Source organism: Dermochelys coriacea, chromosome 3 (assembly GCF_009764565.3).
Source record: "Dermochelys coriacea isolate rDerCor1 chromosome 3, rDerCor1.pri.v4, whole genome shotgun sequence".
In the NCBI taxonomy this organism is placed as follows: Eukaryota; Metazoa; Chordata; order Testudines; family Dermochelyidae; genus Dermochelys; species Dermochelys coriacea.
This window is the reverse complement of record NC_050070.1, coordinates 40,975,053-40,994,954: the sequence shown is the minus strand read 5'-3', so window position 1 is coordinate 40,994,954 and position 19,902 is coordinate 40,975,053. Positions and strand designations below refer to the sequence as shown.

Sequence of the window (19,902 nt, the reverse complement as noted above, 5' to 3'; positions counted from 1 at the left end):
AAAGGCTAAAAAATGTTGTTCATCTAGTCCTTTTCATTATTACTTTATGCTCAAACGATAAATTCCCTGCATTACGGAGACTTCATCTCAGCTGGAGAGACCTTCCTTCTAACAAGATACTGTGCTCTTACGGACTCAGAGCTGTGTCTCTCAAGGGCCTGATTGAAAGCCCAGTGAAGTCTTAATTGACTTCAGTGAGCTTTGGATCCAGCCCTATCTGACAGAAGAAAGAAGAAAATAGTTCAGTACCAGAAATCAATTTACTTTTAAATTCTTTGTCATGGTACCTATATACTATCATGATGGATATGCCAGAAATGATAGGTAAATAGGTAGGTCTGACATGAACAGCATTTTACACCTGCAAAGAACTAGTCTGATTATGCTTTATTGCTTTAAATTTAGAAAATTGACAGCATTATTTTTGTAGAAAGAGTAGTCCCTTATTTACACTGGCACACAAATTCTCCTACTTATGTTCTCAATAGTTACATCCACCATCCTTTGCTTACCATACCAACAACTTCACATAAACCTATTTCTGTTTTTCACTACTGTACAGAGATAACCTAGTGAAAAGACTCAGTTCATACATGATAAACAACATCAACGTGTTTTATTTTATTAGCATGACAAATTTCTCTCAAATCCTGCAAATGCAGCATTATAACAGGTAAATAATTACTTGCTTTTCATGTTGCTAACAACACTTCATCATTTTCAAACCTCCTGATTACTAAAATGATGGAATGATGTAATATCCTTAAAAATCTGTACTTATGTATTACAGAGATTACTTTATTTAAAGGAATTAATCCTTTTTCTTCAGAGGTATTTATTAGTCTCTATGGTTTTTATCCCATGTATGATAAGTTTTAAAAAAAATTGTGTGGAGGTTAATTTTTATTACATGTATGTTGTTACTGGATTATGTGATAGGGATCTTGGGATAACTGATGGGTCCATTTACTCATAGGTATCATTTTAATATGATTTTCTGAAGTGCATGTAGAATTGGGTGGAAAATTTTTATTATAGAGTAATAAACAAAGTAAATTATATGCAATATATTGAAATTGACTATCACCTTCCTTCCTCCATGCCCAGGCAGACAGTAGGCACTTTTGAGGTTTTCGTAGCCACATTTTCAGACTCTGGAGCTATATTTAACTCTTTCTGTTTCTCCTCCTCTGGAATGTAGACCATGCAGAGAATGCGTGATTCCACATTGAAGCACTCAATAACCTTGGGACTGGAGTTTTGAAATGAGACAATTGCAATTTGGCCCATCTGATTAGTGCAACTGCCAATCTGAATTAGAGAGTAACAAGAGAGGAACAGATTAACATCCTTCCATGGCAAGATCACAGTTAACCATGATAAACACATGGCAAACTAATTAATGACAGGTTTCAGAGTAGCAGCCGTGTATTCGCAAAAAGAAAAGGAGTACTTGTGGCATCTTAGAGACTAACAAATTTATTTGAGCATAAGCTTTTGTGAGCTACAGCTCACAGCTTCTCAGGTTCTAAGCACTTAAAAGAGCTTTCATGTGTTAATTTAGCACACAAAAAAAGTTACAAGAAAATCATTAAACACCAATCATAATATAGTTTAAAATATTGCAAGAAAACATGAAATTGGTTTTCTCAGCACACTTGTATACACAGTTCTGACATTTCTGTTTCTAAAGGAAGGTTATTAGATACCCTTTTGAGACTTGTGTGTATACATAATGCAATGTAATACAAATATAACACATAACATTAGTGTGATATAATGCTTCTGTAACTAATAAGTTTTAGAAAGCTCTTGTAGTGGGGTGATCACCTGCTCCTTTAAAAGGCTTAAACAGCCCAGGGAGAGTGCTGTGCCAGGGAAGGAAAAGTGGGGCTGATTGGGAGAAGCACCTTCAGCTGGGGGCCACGCCCCAATCAGGCCGCAGCTGGCTTAATCAGGGCCCAGCTGGCCCTTATAAGAGGGCATTGGGCCAGAAGCACACAGAGTCTCCTCTAGCTGTGGAGGGAAATAGGCCTGGCTGCTGGGGAGTGTACCAGGGTACTTGAGGTAAAGCAGGGCTGGGGAAGGCCAGAGGAGCTGAGAGGCTCCAGACTGGAAAAGCCCCAGGCTGCAGGCCTGGCAGATGGCCTAAGACAGGGTACTGGGGTTGCAACAGGGCAGCCCAAGGGTAGGCGGAGGCAGCAGGTCCAAACCCCCCTTGCCTATGATGACTGGCTTATACAAACTGCAATCGGCCCCAGTGAAAGGGGGCTAGATGGTGACTGGCAGTAGCCCATAGGCTGAGGCAAGGTGGGGATAGAGGGTGGGGGGTTCCCTAGGGAGGGGGACCCAGATCTGTGGGGTATTGCCTGAAGGGGCAGCACCCCAGGAAAAAAGGCAGCGGGGTCCAGGAGGGACATGGGGGCCAACAACAGTGAGACACCAACAGAGGGTGCTCTGGAGCTGGTAAAAAGAGCTAATTCCCAGAGAGCCAGCAAGAGGCAGTGTAGGGGTGAGTCGCCTCCCTGCTATTCTCTATAATAGCTTCACTATAAAACCTAGAGCTGGAAGTTTAAGGCTCATTATTTTCTGTAATTTGAGGGCCTGAAACAAATACTGTACCCTAATAGAAAGGATTACCAGCTCCCCATGGTATTAACTATCCATTTCTATCCTTGTCGGTTCAGGTGGTATTGGACCCTAAATATCTCACTGCACAAAGATCAAATATTGCCAACCCTGCATGTCATACCAGTGTGCACTAGGGAGGTGGGAAGGCTGGGAGAACTTCCACTTTAGGGCAAAGAAATAAATGTGTACATAGGAATACTTTAACTTTTTATATTATTTTATTATTATTATAATAATTTATAAGAGAAGAAGAGAACATTCTGGGGTGGTATAAAGATTTTATTGGCATGATTTTGTGATGACTGTATTTGTAATTAGCAAAGCCACAAGTGAGTTACACAGATCATCTCAAAAAGAAAAGGAGTACTTGTGGCACCTTAGAGACTAACAAATTTATTTGGGCATACGAAAGCTTATGCTCAAATAAATTTTTTTAGTCTCTAAGGTGCCACAAGTATTCCTTTTCTTTTTGCAAATACAGACTAACATGGCTGCTACTCTGAAACGGATCATCTCAAATCAGATCTTTGAAAAAGAGTATTTCCACCTTTTGCTTCTACTATTGAAAGTTGCCAAAATATCAGCCTCTAAAAGAGTGACAACATGAATATGATTATGTAAGGAAAAGTTATTCAAATTGGTAGAGGTTTTAAAAAAATCCATTAGTTATATTTTTTGGCTTGTAGGAATGCCTTTATAATTGGGTTAATAATATTATGCTAGCATAATTTTACATCTAGAGGACATAAAAAATAGTCCAAATGGAATTTTTTAAAACTCTTTAAAACATTTCTAAATTATGGAATGGATGAGGGTATGTTGTGGTCTCATATGTGGTTTTATTGCAACTCATTTGAGATCAGCTGCATGGCTCACTTGTGGCTATACTGAGTTCTTGGGCATTTCTAACAAACCATGCCACCAAATAATTTGTGAGTGTGGATGTGCGCTCACAAAGTAATAAGATTATGGTGACAAAACTACTGGATTTCTGTTGTAGTATTTAGCTATTCAGAATGTGTCTGCATATCAAATCCATGTAGTGTGGCTTCTTACAGAAAAATAATAAAATCCACGCCTCACTTGGTGTCTGAAGACTTAACTTACCCACAGAAAACCATGCTCCATGGAACAGGAATCTGGCTCAGTTTCACTACAGAGGTAGGGGTCAGGATTATAAGCAGCACATTCAATCTTGAAAGAGAATGAAAAATTATTCATATTTACAATGAAGAAGATACAGCCGTCCTTTTTGAAGGCCCATGTCAACTAAGCATTTTAAGCATACTTTTAAATTCATCCTAATTCAGCAAAGCACTTAAGTACCACACTAAATGCTTTGCAGAATTGGGACCCTTATGAGGAGTAATGGATTTACATCCTCAATATAACACCACTGGAATTGCTCTTTAAAGTTTAGGTATACATTTTAAAATGTGTTTAATCCAAACTAACATTTACACATCACAGCATATTCAATTAAGTAAAAATGTATTTTCTGAAGGCATTAAATAAGGAATTATGCTTTTAAGTAGATAGTCTCCATCTGAAATATTCACTAATGCTCTTCTCTCTAATAAAGAAAAAGTTGTGGAGTTTGCTGTTGTTGTAATGTGACACAAAAAACTCAAGATAAAATTGGAGAATTTAAAAACTAAGAAATAAGGCTATTTTAAAACTCATTCATATACAGCACTATCTACTCATCAAGGAAAAGACTTTAAAAATGGGTGCATAAATTAGGCTCCTAAAAATCCTACCTTAGGTACAAATATAAACAAGTTGATTTTAAAAACATCAGAGCACCCAGCAACAACCCCCCTGAAGTCAATAGCTGTTGCTGTGTGCTCAGTACTTTTGAAAATAAGGTCACCTATTTTAGATGCCCACATCAGGATTTATGGATAGTTTTCTCAAAGGCAAGCTTTATCATCTGCCTTCTCCATCAAACCAACATCTGTTTGCATGGCAGCCCATTAAAAGAGTAGAAGGCAGCCACTGAGAGATCAAGAAAAACAAGAGCTCTCCAAGTCCAGTTCAGCGCACTGCTCGCTGACACTTGCTGAAATTGCAAACCCCAGTAAAGTGTATTCTCGTTGCTATAATGGCCACATCCATTGTTGGTGAAAGAGATGGAATTTGAGGTTTGGACATCTCTTGGGCTGCTTTTTGTGTTTTTATTCGAGACTTGGTCAAACCTGATGAAGTTTTCCATAACTAAATTAGTGGCACTTTAGCCCCCAATTTGGCAAGACTGTAATATCAGGGCCTTTGATAGGAAATCTGTTTTAAAGGAACAGCATCCATGTACTATAAAACAGTATGCATAGCATAGTGAAAGACGATAGGCAAGGCCACCAGGCTCGCAGCACAGTGGGGTATGGGGCTCCTGTGGCCTGCCCATATGCTGGGGCCCTGCCTCCACACATCAGCAGCAGAGTGAGTCCTTCCCATTGCAGAGAGACAGGGTAGTAGCAAGATGGCTCTGCCAAGAAGTGGCCATGCCTCCCCATGCTAGTCTCAGGAGTGACAGCAGGGCCCCATCCTCTTGGAAATAGTAGGGATGGTGGTAGGATGGCTCCCTCCTTGGGAGTTCTACACTCTCCTTCTGTCAATGGTGGCATGGGTAGTGCCCCCTAGAGTAGTGAGTCTTAGAGTTAACTTCCCCTTTGAGATGCATAGAGAAATTGACACATCTCAGACCTATTGTTTCAGGCTCTCTGCAGACTGAGGCAGATGTCACTGCACATGTTTCACTAAGTTACACTTTCAAGATTTTCTTTGCAACTGCAAGGGCTAGAGACTTTCCTATTTATTTTAAATAGGTTGAGATTCTATTGTAAATCACATGATCCCAGCAGCTAGGTCTCAATTTACATTTTAAAATTGAATTTGATTAGCATTCAGTAGGCTCTGAGTCAAAAATTATTCAATATAGCAATAGTCCACTGTTTTATGGGATCCAAACATATATGGTTTTAGGGGAGACTGGAGGTTTTACAGGGGATTTTGGTTACTATAAATTGTGGTTCTGCTCTGAAAAGGGACACTGCAAATATGACATCATGGGATGGTTCATGTTTAATATCTCAATTATTTATAAATCAAATATGCTCAGTTTATTTTTGTCACTAAAGACAGCAGCAGATATGATTCTGAACAGACTTCAGGAAAGATCCATTAACACAAGTACCATTTTTATATCACTTTTTAAAGTAAAACTGCATTTTAACATAAGAACCATGTACCCTGGGATATACTAGCAGAAGCTTGCAGAAACAAGCCTGAATCAAACCAAACAAATGTATTCCTAAGATATGATTGTATGTTAAACCCTTAGCAGTGAGCTCACACATATTACTTAAGATACCAAAACTATTCACCTTAAACTCCTGTTGTTTGGCCACCATTACTGGCATGTGTCTAACAAGGAGAGGATGCTTCTCTTTTTTGATCTGATTCCCATCGTCTTCTACACAGAACCACCCCAGGAGGTTCTCCTCTGCTGTAATGGCAAAACGTAAAAATACCCCAGTGCTTTCACTTAATAGTTCCTAACAGCTCACTAAAAATATAGATAAAACAAACTGTTCTATCGATCTTTTAATCCCAAACAGCCCTAGTTTATGAAAAAATATTTGTTATTACATCTGTATTTTTTGGGGGGGGGTGGGTATATGAGATGTAAAATAACACACTAATATGTAAATCTGAACTGAGCTATCTACAACTCTTTAATTTAATTCCATTCAAATTCAAAATGATCTGGACAAACTGGAGAAATGGTCTGAAGTAAATAGGGTGAAATTCAATAAGGACAAATGCAAAGTGTTCCTTCCTAAATAGAGTAATCAGTTGCACATATACAAAATTGGAAATGGCTGCCTAGGAAAGAGTACTGTAGAAAGCGACCATCTGGGGGTCATAGTGGACCACAAGCGAAATATGAGTCAACAGTGTAACACTGTTGCAAAAAACACAAAAAACAAAAAACCGAACATCATTCTGGGATGTATTAGCAGGAGTGTTGTAAGCAAGACATGAGAAGTAATTCTTCCACTCTACACCACACTGATTAGGCCTCAACTGTAGTATTGTGTCCAGTTCTGGATGCCACATTTCAGGAAAGATGTGGACAAATTGAAGAAAATCCAGAGAAGAGCAATAAAAATGATTAAAGGTCTAGAAAACATGACCTATAAGGGCGGATTGAAAAAATTGGGTTTGTTTAGTCTGGAGAAGAGAAGACTGAGAGGGGACATGCTAACAGTTTTCAGGTCCATAAAGGCTGTTACAAGGAGGAGGGGGAAGAATTATTGTTTTTAACCACTGAGGAAAGGACAAGAAGCAATGGGCTTAAATTGCAGCAAAGGAGGTTTTGGTTGGACATAAGGAAAAACTTCTTAACTGTCAGGGTGGTTAAGCACTGAAATAAATTGCCTAGGGAGGTTGTGGAATCTCCATCATTGGCAATTTTTAAGAGTAGGTTAGATAAACACTTGTCAGGAGTGGTCTAGATAAGTGGTCTCCAACCTTCTCACACCCAAGATCATTTTTTAGAATCTAAAGACAACCCAGGATCTGCCCGCCCCGCTCACTCCATCCCCCACTCTCTCCGTTGCTTGCTCTCCTCCATCTTCACTCACTTTCATCAGGCTGGGGCAAGGGGTTGGGGTTCAGGATGGGGTGCAGGCTCTGGGCTGGGGCCAAGGGGTTCGCAGTGTGGGAGGGGGCTCTGGGCTAAACCTGCGGCAGGGGGTTTCGGTGCAGGAGGGGGTGAGGTGTGCAAGGGCTAGAAGGGAATTTGGGTGCAAGAGGGGGCTCTGGGCAGGGACAGAGTTTTGGGGTACAGGAGGGGGTCCAGGGTGCTGGCTCTGGGGCTTGGGATGCAGGAGGGGTTCTGGGTACAGAAGGAGGTATGGGGTGCTGGCTCTGGGAGGGGGCTCATGGTGGGGTTCAGGGTGCAGGAGGGGGTACGGTATGCTGGCTCCGGGAGGGGGCTCAGGGATGGGGATTGGGGTGCAGCCTCCCGCTGGCCAGCACTTACCTCCAGTGGCTCCCGGTCAGTGGCAGGCGCAGCGAGGCTAAGGCAGGTTCCTTGCCTACCATGGCCCCACACTGCTCCAGGAAGGGGCCAACAGGCCCCTGCACCCCCTGGGGGGAGGGTCCGTGGCTCCACACGCTGCCCCTCTCTGTAAGCACCGCCCCCGCAGCTTACCCTGCCAATGGGAGCTGCAGAGCTGAGGCTTGCAGGCAGGAGCAGCGCAAGGAGAGAGACCCCTGCCCCCGACCCCTGGGGCTGCGCTGGCCACTTCCGCGAGCGGTGCTGGACCAGGGTAGGCAGTCTGCTTTAGCATCAGCCCTGCTGCACTGCTGGAGATCGCGATCGACTGGGAGATTTTTTAGGATCAACCAGTTGATTGCAATCGACCGGTTGGTGATCGCTGTTCTAGACAATACTTAGTCCTGCCATGAGTACAGGGGACTGGACTAGATGACCTCTCAAGGACTCTTCCAGTCCTATGATTCGATGATTATTTTAGGCTTAGGCTTGGAAGGATTAGATTTTTATTGGTAAATGTTGGTAAACATCAATTTCACCATACACATGCAAACCGACCACAAATATTTCATGGAAAATAATCAAAATTACAGTTTGGCAAAATAAGAAAAATGTTGCTTGAGAACTTATTCAAGTTCAATTTAAGGCTTTTAACTTTGTATATTTTCCATGCGATGACAAATTTTTTAATGGTTATAAAGCTTTAACCTTCTGAATCTCAAAGTCCACTGTCATTAAACTATTATCTGACACTCTCGATCGTCTGGCCCCATAATTTCCCACAACTGTGAACATTTAAATCAATAACAATAGAAGAAAATGCTTAAAACCTATAAATTTACACAACTGTGAAAATTTAAATTGATAAAAAATGCTTAAAAATAAACATTGATATTCTCCATTGAAACTATAAAAAAATAAAAATCTAATTCTGCCCAGCCTACCTATGCTTGACATAGCTCTGGTGAGTTACAATCAGTGATCCAAACATTTTCAAATAATTAGTCATTTTAGATAGCTCAATTTCTGAGTGCTTACTTTGAGAACTCAAAAAGGGCCTTATGTTCAGGAATTGCTGAGCACCTGCTCTCTGCAAATCAGGCTGTCCAAAGGCATCTCAAGTCAGGCATCCAAAATCACTAGTCACTTTTGAAAATGTAGGCCAGTGCGTGGAAAACAATTACAATAATGTAGTAGAGTACTTGCTAGCATATCCTTTTAAATTGTTTATAAAAGGACACTTGGGAATCTAATTATTTCAGGAATATCAAAAACATTTGCCTACACTGAGGATTAGAGTCGCTGCAAGTTTGATGTCTAAAAACAAATCTATTTTTGAGTTGTTCACATGCACAGGTAACTTATTTTTAAAGGACATTGCATATGTGAGTGTGTGTATGTATTTAATCCTGCCTCAGCATCAGGGGATGGATTAGATGACATTCCGAGGTCCCTTCCAGCCCTACATTTCTATGAGTCTATATACAAGGTTTTCTTCATGCTCAGAAAACTAAAAAAAACTGTTCCACCAATTTTGTTGCAACTTCCCAGATACAATTTATTCTTGGGATAAAACTAATAATGAGAAATTCCACCCCGAAAGGAATATTTTGAAAATGTTTTGAGAATTGGTCTGAAAACATAGTTTTAGATTGGAATGACTCTTCCAATCTCTCTGCACATGGTTGTGTTGCCATTCACGGTGACATAGACTAGTTAGCATCTCAAATTGGTAAAAATTATCTCTAACTTTGTTAGCATGCTGTGCTAATTACAGTTAAGTTCTGAACTTCCCCTCTCTTTTTTGAAAAGCATCTTTAACCTTTGATTTAGTTGGTATTGGTCTGCTTTGAGCAGGGGATTGGACTAGATGACCTCCTGAGGTCTCTTCCAACCCTAATCTTTTATGATTCTTTAGTGATATACTCTTATTACTATATACTGTAACTTGATTTCCAACTTCTACAGGAAGTCTTTCCATAAATAAATTAATCCTTTGAACATACATTATATTATAACCTAAAAACTATCTAGAGAAAGAGTTAACATTCTCTCAACTTGATACAGTGCTTCAGTTAGCTTAAGGCAACTAAGGCTTACCAAGAGCAAGCTTAGCTATTTGTAAATTGGTGATCCAAGACTGTTTGATAGCAGGAGTAAATGTATTGAATACTGCAGTAAAGAAAGTTGGCCGTCCAGACCTGTGAGACATTAAAGAAATAATTACTTTTCTATAAACTCTCAAAATTAAATGAAACATCTTGTTCTAACAAGTACAGGATACAGTCAGGGCTAGGAATGCTGAGGAACACGATGAGCTCTTTATTCCTTTCTTATGCATACACACACTGAGAAAGTTTTAGGTTTAAAATTTCTGACTGACTTGTCCTGCTTCCCGGGAAGCTGCAGCTGAATTCTGCAGCGATCTGCAGCTCTGATTTCATCTTCTTTTTTCAATATAAGTTTTTGTAAACCTGACGTCCAGTCGTGGGCCACTGATTGGTTTAAGTTCTGCAAGATTAAAAGAAAAGGTGTCCATGTACAATACTAACACATTCTCCTTTAAGCTAACTCTGCCACTAACAATTTATGAATGACACATTAACCTTTTTTCTCTGCACACATTGCACATGTATAATTTACACAGATTTGTTAATGCCAGTCAAAATTATTCGACAAATGTTTATGTCAACATGTTTCATCTGATGATGGACTTTCAAACAGTTTATTGCAAGTACAGCTGGGTGAATAGAGCAAAACATATTCATAAACATCTGATGGAATAAAAAGTAAAAATTTGCTTCAGCTGTATTCAGGACCCTTTAATTACCTTTCACTGAACATTTATACAAGCCAATTTTTGTTTTGTACGTTTTTTGTAGAAAAAAAGTTCAAATCCTTGTGTAAATGCACATTTGCTCAAATATTCAAACCAGAGGTACTTGTTTAAGCATCTTGAAAGTTCTCTGTGGGGTTTGGAGTTATTTAGTCAGGTAGCAGAGACAATCCCATGTAATTTAGGTGATCCGTCACCTTGCAGGAGTATATCTGATACACTCAAAGCAATAATGATGGTGAGCAGTCCATATGCTGAAGTAGATTAATTTCAAATAGCTAAGAAATTTATATAAATCAAAGTTTCTATCACAAAGGAAGAGGCCTTATTCTTCAAATAAATATGAACAGTTCACCCTTTACTACCTGCAAGTATTGCTTAAGTATTCAATATTCAAAATTTGTGCTTCTTTGATTGGCTATGTAAGTGGCATGGTATTGTATGCTTCTAGCTCCTGACTAGTTTCCAGTCTGAATATTAACAATAATGCACCTGAAATTCACCAATATTTTGCAAAATTCCCATAAAAATCATTGATCCAGTGAAAATTCCTAACAGTACATTTGCAGCGTTGCCATCACCTGCAATGTATCACAAGTCTTGCAATATTTTATGTTTTACTTAATGCTCTGATAATGGAGACAAGAGATTATGTGAGAATCTCAGCTTTCATTTATCAAAATATTAAGTTTCTAGCCCCCGTGGTTGCAAAAGAAAAGCTTGAGAATGTGTCCCAAATACACCCTAAAAGGCTCAAAGACCAGAAGGTGAATTAAAAAACCCTATTTGGCTTAAAAATCATAAAATTGTACACTCTCATGATTTTGGGGGCCTGACTCATGATTTTTGAACATTCAGGGTGAGCAATAGTATAGTTGTTTGCTGGAATATATGGCAAAAAGAACACACGTGGTGTGAACACAGCTTAAGCAAATTAGTGTAAAAATACAAATGGATGCTCATGAATAATTTTTTTTTTTTTTTTTTTTTACAGTATTCACCCAATTTTAACTCCTGTACCGTCACAAAAAGACGGGGACTAGGTATTTGGGGTGGGTGTTAAGATCCTTAGATAGATATGATAAAGCAGCAGTGTAATGCCATGTAAAACCATCTTCCCACTACTACATGGCCCAACCCTAAGAAAGCATTCTGTACCCATATTAGCTTAGCAGCTACTGGGCAAACCAGACACTTTTTTTTTTACCCACCCCCACACAAAAACAACAGAGAAAAACAAGATTAGAAAGCCAGCTGTAATTTATTTATAACTCTAAACATTTAACAGTAAATCAATTACTGGAGTTTAAAATGATTATACGCTCTCCAGGGAGAACTAAAGAATGCCGTACAGAGCTCTTGGGAAGGACTGATTGATTCTACAGCTTTAGGACTGGAAGTGTATTTTGAAAATAAGTCAGGCTTTGGTTGTTACCTGATAGTTTCCTTTAAGACTGCCTATCAGTTGACTAATTTGACTGACTACGTTCAAATCATGTAAAAGATTCTGCAAATCATGGTACAGTTGTCCTGGTCCCATATAAAGCTTGTCTGAAAATAAATAAATAAAAATGTGTGTTATATACAACAAGATATCCAATTCTGCAGCCAAAGAAAAAGTGAAGGTCAGAAATATCAACCTACAAGTTTCTGGTATTTAATTCTAGATACAGGCCAGGCTAAACAGGGCTAGCCTTGCTCTTTATCATACACAAAAAACAGACGAGTATCCTGATATGCAGAGATACCGAGGATGGAATTCACAAGGGGGACTTAGGCACTCCAAAGCTCAGCACACAATGTCCACTCCACAGACATGGTAAACTTGACAAGGGATAAAAAATATCAAAATAAAACAAGCCAGAATCAATAAGTAGAGAGCGACCACAGCAGCTCCAGTTACATCTTCTTGTTGTCAACTGCTGGAAATGGCCCACCTTGATTATCACTACAAAAGGTTTTTTCCCCCCTGCTCTCCTGCTGGTAATAGCTCAACTTACCTGATCACTCTTGTTACAGTGTGTATAGTAACACCCATGGTTTCATGTTCTCTATGTATATAAATCTCCCCACTGTATTTTCCACTGAATGCATCCGATGAAGTGAGCTGTAGCTCACGAAAGCTTATGCTCAATTAAATGTGTTAGTCTCTAAGGTGCCACAAGTACTCCTTTTCTTTTTGCAGATACAGACTAACATGGCTGCTACTCTGAAATCTTCTACTTAGCGTATGCGCAACATGCCTCAGGGGGCACGTGATCAGGATTCATCACTGAATTTGGTCCACTTGGTGGATCATTAGCTTCCTCGACCCAGGCTGGGTACTGACAGGGAGTGTGACATGAACACTGATCCAAGACCCCCGCTCCAGTTAATTAACTTCAGAATCCATTATAGTGAGCAACCATGAGAACTCCCTGGATACTTTGGTTAAGTATATAATCTGCTATACATGCTCTGAACAACTAGATATACCATCCCTTTCCCCATAAATATTATGTGGGTTCAGGCCACAGCTGTGATTATTTTACTTAACACGCATTTATTATTTAATGTATATTTATTATCTACTTATTTAACCATAGGTGTGTCTGACACCTTAGAAAATATAAAACACAAGATTTTTGTGTAATGCTTGTGAGCATCAAATAGGGAACTGTTGGGTTTACCTTGATTTATTCAACTACAGAATGGATGTAACTTTCATCCAGTGTTCTTTTCCCTGTGCTTCATGTTAATGGTAAGCACAATGTAGCCTTTCTTAACCTCACATTCAACTCAGTGTGTAAGAAAGAAAGTGTACATTTAGTTTATTACATAAAACACAAACAATTAATTCCCAAGTAGAAACTGAGAAGAAGAGGAAGATTTGTATCTGATGATATCGTTTTACAATTTGCTTTGTACATGAGAAATAACTGAATTAATGCGTTTCGACTCCCACTAACTGCTTCCAGAAAAGGCAGCATTTGAAATTCCTACACAGTTCTTTCCCCATCCCCTTCTTTTGTCTTCCTATTCTCTTACGTTTTGGCTACTCAATGTCCATAACAGTCTTAATTTTTTATTAAGGACCAGAGTTTGCCATTCTTATTCCTATGTAGTTGTTGTTTTTCAGCAGGGCTACTCACAAAGTAAAGTACTTTGCAATGTGAATAACAGACTGGCAAACTCTAACCCCAAACAGTGAGAATGTGCTGAACGCTGTACAAGGCATAAAATGAAACAACCTCTACCCCTCCAGTGCTTACAATGCAAAGACTAAGGGTGTAAAATGAATTTGAGCCTGCTCCCAGGTAGTTAGTAATTTAGCTGAGGAATTTCTGATGGATCACATTTACTTACCTGTCTTCTTTTTGACCTCCATTTCCCTAACATTCATGTGTATTTGCAACCTACTCTGATCAGTAACTAGCTATGGACATAAACCAAACACCCATGAAATTTGCTGAAGCTCAATTCTGAACCTGGATACAGTCTAAACTTCATAGAGGGATCTATATAGTGGGTTAAACCAGATCCAAATTTCTTCAGACTTCTAGGAGTTTCAAATCCAAATGCAAACCTAACCACTGTGGTTCACCTATCTCTGGTAGAAAACAAACTAGCGGCGTGCCATTTCCATGGTTTGTCAATTTATTATATAATGGGTCAAAACATGAGTTTGTACTAAAAGGGACACCTTCCTGTAGATTAGGCCCACTGACCCATCATTGATGATGCAGTTGCAGTCAAAGATAATTTATAAATTAATAGATAATATATGCAAATATTTTGTAAGATAATTTGTCTTCATTTAAAACACCTAATATATGTAAATATCTTAATAAAAACCTTTAAAATGTTATTAAAAAACACTACAGAGGCTAGTTTATGAACTATACCAGATTTGTTTCCAATATATTCCTAATTACATTTAGTATAGTTAATACATGAGTTGACATCTAGTAGCCATAATCCACTTGTGCTGGTACTTATAAGTATAGCTATTCAACTGCAAACACTTAAATTTAAATTTTAAATATAAACACTTCATATCAAATTTAAAGCTTGTGGATCTGATTCAAGGGGGAAAAATAGACACTCAGTTTCCATGCTGCACAAGGCTGAAAAAGCTAAGTTTGTGCAATTTCTCTTGTCATGTGCAGAGCCATAGCAGTTGTAAAACTGATGCCATTTACTGCAACTTTATGAGGGAGGAGATAACTGATGAGTTGCAAATGACTATGCCTCTTCTCCTCATGATGATTTTATTATATTCTATCCTATTCATATTCTTATATCACCCTAACCACGGTAGCTAATGAACACGTACCAGAAGTGAAATTAAGGGATGTGACTAGCATATGCCAAATGTGGTTTTTGTTCAGTCCCTTCTGTGAGGGTTGCTCATTTTATTATTTATTTTTAAATGTCTACAGCACTATGTGTTTTATTTTATGACTGAAGGCAAGCTCAAAGAACAACCCCATATACATGGTATGGGAGGGGGTGAAGTTTGAGGCTATTTTTTGATTCTGCAGGAGTTTTCTCCACAGCCTTAGAGGGGGGCCACCAAGAAAGCTCTGTCTCCTACACAGATGAGCTTTATCCTTGCAGTGGACAGATTGTGCCTGAGGAGCACAGCTGTTGACCGCAGTCCTCTTCCTGGAGCTTTAGATCATCTTACAGATATCCTAGCCCCAGACCACTGAATGCCTTGAAGATAATGACAGAGATTTTGAATTTGACTCAATAATTGTCATATCAGTCTACTTTCTCTGTATTATGCATGTTTTATAGGCTTTTAATAATACTTCAAAATAAATGGATGTAATAAAAGTATCAAAACAAATCAATTAACTCAGGGATTGAGAGTCCATAAGGCAGAAGATTAAATGAAAGATATTTTAGGCTCATTCATTAAAGACCAAAAATTTTACAACAAAAAAGAAAAAGCTAATAGGCAAATGGTATGAGTGAGATGCAAATGCTACAAGTAAGGAAAACAAATAATAGCTTAAGAATATTTGTTCATCTTCTGCTATTCCTAAGCACCTAGGGCAGGGGCGGGCAAACTTTTTGGCCTGAGGGCCGCATTGGGTTTCGGAAATTGTATGGAGGGCAGGTTAGGGGAGGCTGTGCCTCTCCAAACAGCCAGGCATGGCCTAGCCCCGGCCCAGCCCCTGACCCCTATCCCACCCCCCCCGGACTCCTGCCCCATGCAACTCCCCTGTTCCCTGATGGCCCCCCCGGACCCCTTCCTCACCACACACACACCCGCTCCCTGTCCCCCTGACCGCCCCCAGAACCCCCATCCCAAGTGCCCCCTGCCACCCCATCCAACCCCTCCTCTTATTCCTGACTGCCCCCCCAGGACCCTTGCCCCATTCAACCACCACTTCTCCTTGACTGCCCCCGGAACCCCTGCCTGCTCCCTGCCACCCCATCCAACCCCTCCTCCTTCCTGACTGCCCCCCCAGTTCACAGCCCTCTGACCACCCTGACCCCTATTCACACCACCACCCACGAACTCCCCTGCCCTCTATCAACCCCCCCGCCCTGCTCCCTGCCCATGACCATGCTGCCTGGAGCAACGCTGGCTGGTGGTACTACAGCCATGCTGCCCTGCTGGAGCCAATCCTGCCACTGTGCAGCCCAGAGCACCGGGTCAGGCCGGGCTCTGCAGCTGCGCTGCCCCAGGAGCTCCCAGTCCTGCCCCCTGCCCCCCCAAGCAATGTGCCGGCGGCACAGTGAGCTGAGGCTGCGGGGGAGGGAGAACAACAGGGGAGGGGCCAGGTGAGCCTCCTGGGCCAGGAGCTCAGGAGCAGGGCAGGAATGTCCCACGGGCTGGATGTGGCCCGAGGGCCGTAGTTTGCCCACCTCTGACCTAGGGCTAAATTCAGAGGAAATGAAAATGATACAAGTTTTCATTAAGGGCCAGATCCAAAGTCCATGGTAGTCAATGGGTGTATTGGCTTTGGATGGGTCCTTAGTAGGCATATATTATATCAGGGAACATAGAGCAGTGTAAGCAAGTGTAAATTACATGCCAATGGGACTACACTACATGTGTGGATAGCTTCGAGGATTCTGCTCAAGCTGTCAGTCATGGTTGCAAGTGGTGAGCACAGCTTTTTGAAGCTCTGGCTCATTAAAACATATCTTCCATCGATGATGGCTGATGAGAGACTGACATCACTTGCCATTTCTCACTTGAAAATGCCATTGGCCAGTCTTTGGATCTCTCTGATGCTGTGCTTCAATTCATGAGGTTAAAGGCGAGAAAAGCGGCCTTTTGAACTTTTAACAGTCTAAGGCTGTCACCTACTGTAACACTATTTCATATTGGCCCACCCAAAATAGGTGAACAGTTCAATTTCTTCATGTTAGTATCTTTCAGTTATTCTTAAAATTAAAACATTTCTATAAGCTTAGAGGAAATAATTTTTTTATTTGCTTATATATGGTATGAATAAATACATATTTACAGATCCTAGCATGCAAATTTATCGTCTTGTATGACAGGAATATCGTGCATAAATGTCGTCGTGAAATGGGCTAATAATGCAATAAAAATAAGGTATTCAAAAGTTTAACAAACGGAGGGGGAGAGGCACTAAAGATGCTCCTTGCCTGGGGCGCCATTTGGTCTAGGGCCAGCTCTGATGCTGCAACCTTTCCCCAATCTCACAGCTGGCTTGCGTCAGTCAACTGTGCAGCTTCTGCCCCACAACATGCCTCGTCTCCCCACCACACTGAGACACCAGGCAGCACAGTTTCCTCCACTGAGCACAGCAAGCAGCTGCAGCTCCTTTCCAGTAACATTAATGTGCACTGACAGGCCAGCTGCTCCCTGGGGACCCCTCTGTCTGGCTCCCCTTTTTGTTGCTCCCCGCAGCAACTGTACAGTAAATGGTGTATGCTATATCCTGGGGCATTGCAAGACTTCTGGATACTACAGCTCTGAGCAGATCATCTTCTCCCCTCCCCCCCATTCTTTAATAAGAATTAATCCTTATTTACATTAGTGAGCCATTACTTGCATAAATAGTCAATTGACTTCTATTGTGAGTGGGATGGTTCACAATCTGGCCCTTCATAATTTCTGATAGATTGAAGCTACTTTAAGGAAAGTTCAATTTATGTATTATTATTTTTATTTGAAAAAATCAAGAGGAATCAAATTCCATTTGCATATCATTTTACACATTTCTAAAAGCTACATTCAGCATTCCCTGAATATTGTGAATGTTTATACAAATATTTGTGTATCACATCTCACATTAGTACCAAAGAATGTCAGTGGAAATACTCCTGGTTATCTATTATATTGCAAAATAACTTTCTTACAAGCTGCTCCTTTAGTATGATTACATTAATTACTTTAGTTTCATGCAATCAGTACATAAGCATATGGCATTGATATAAATTCCTTGGAAACAGATGTACTGACAAAGTAAAAAACACAAGAAGGAAAAATAATGCTTAAGAAAAGCACAACTTTATAATAAATATGAAATAGCTTTTTTTTTTTTGAGCACTGAAGAGCACAGTTTCTTCAAAATCAGACCGTAAAAATCCAATCAAACTGGATTGGATGATAAATATTCATCTGTTAAAAACAATAGACAAAACTAAGATGGTATATTGTCCTGACTACAATTACAGCATTTTATTGCGATACAACACAAAGTCAATTGTAATCTTGAAGGTGATGCCAGCTTTAAATGATCCTGGGAAGGCGGTCAGGCCAATAATTTGACATGCCAGTTGTGGTCTGGATTGTGAGGGCAAATGTACCTATTATTTCTTCCTCCCACTGAGCCATCTGCTTGCAGTATATTGAAACTTACAAGAATCCAACACTATGAGGATGAGGAAGATTTAAATCTGATTTTGAACACAGAAGATCAGCTGAGGTCTGGGGAGAAATTGTATTTTTAAAGGGTTCTGATGTATAGACAAAATTACTGTCTTTGGGAAAACTATACTAAATTTGAACTGTTACCGATTCCTGCACTCCGAAGGAATAAGGCACAGATGAATACTTGCCACAAAAAAATTGAATCCAGATTTCAACCACCAAGTTCTAAAGGTGTTCTGGATCCAGGATTATGGTTCAACTCATGACAGACATTGGGGCTCTGCAAATTCAGATCTGGATTTAGACTTAATTAAGGGATGCTCAGATCTCAGGTTTGGGCTAAGAAAATCTCTCTCAGGAATGATGCAGCAATAATATGCTCATACTACTTGAATACAGCTGCAGATGTTTCATACTTTTCATTCTAAATTTTTTATTTGATGAAGAATGGCCTTTCTGTGAACATTTTCACAGATAACAGGTGGAGTTTTTTTGGTTTTATTTTTTTAATGACTGGCAGATTTAAGCAGGAAGCAGATTAGCCTACAAATCCTCAGCTCCATTTAAGGATGTCTGGGTAGGACTATGGAGAGGCTGGAGAGTCATTATGATGCTCCGAGAGACAGGTGTCTGTTCACTGCACCAAATGGGTGGGACTTAACGAAGGAAAAAATTGAAACTGTTATGGTGAAGCCCCAAGGTTTTGGACCTCAGACACCTCTTCATGATATCTGGGCACTAGATCATGCTTCTATAGGTGTTCCACTTTGGAGAGCAAGACACAGGAGGATAAATATACCAGCTGCATGGAATTTGGGGGACCTCGTGTATTAAACAAAGGTACTCCTCCACAAGAAAGTAAAAGTCCGGTAGAATTATTTACCTGGAAGAGAGTAGCTAAAAAGGACAAGACTTTTATATGATGATTTCAAATATGCCAGCTATTTCCACTACCGATAATTAGGATTAGGGAAAGGAATATAATATGGGCATGGATATTGTTATAATTTGGAAACTGACGCTGGCACCCACTGTCAAGTACTGTATTGAGTGTTCTTCACTTATAAAGGGAACGAGCTATACAACAACATGACAATCACCTAAAAAGCTAACAACAAATTTCCACACTCCCCTCACTCCATAAAGAGCCATCCCCATTCACTTTCCACTATTAAAATACACTAAAAACAGATGGGGAAAAGCATCATTTGCAGTTAGCTGTGTGTCTCTAATTCCCTGGCTCTGAAAATTCATTATTAAAGTTAAAGCCAGGGACAAAGCAAATGAGTTTTTATTTTTAGACACTGCACTAAAAAGTTCCTGAACATTCTCTTACATAAGCAAGTGCTTTACATCTGCACCACCACCACAATAGTCATTGATATGTGTCTTTCAGTTTAGTCACACACAGCGTTACTGTTCCCATGGATACCTCTGTAACTTGTGTGTTTTAAAGACAACATTTTACCAGCTAAGTGGAATTTTATAACAACAATATTACACGACTAGCCCCCTTCAATCCAAAAC

General features: G+C 40.0%; 1 protein-coding gene across 5 annotated transcripts in view; it reads right to left on the bottom strand.

Annotated features, from left to right (window-relative positions):
- The window catches only part of ARHGEF10 (Rho guanine nucleotide exchange factor 10), a 193,433-nt gene that overhangs the window by 46,393 nt on the left and 127,138 nt on the right, over nt 1-19,902 (bottom strand). For all 5 annotated transcript variants that reach the window (XM_038397350.2, XM_038397348.2, XM_038397349.2 and 2 more), the window contains 6 exons: nt 11,965-12,080; nt 10,077-10,204; nt 9,794-9,894; nt 6,015-6,136; nt 3,739-3,825; nt 1,088-1,311 (listed from right to left, as the gene is read on the bottom strand). In XM_038397350.2, coding sequence (XP_038253278.1) covers nt 1,088-1,311; nt 3,739-3,825; nt 6,015-6,136; nt 9,794-9,894; nt 10,077-10,204; nt 11,965-12,080 — 778 coding nt within the window. The remainder of the gene's footprint in view (nt 1-1,087; nt 1,312-3,738; nt 3,826-6,014; nt 6,137-9,793; nt 9,895-10,076; nt 10,205-11,964; nt 12,081-19,902) is intronic.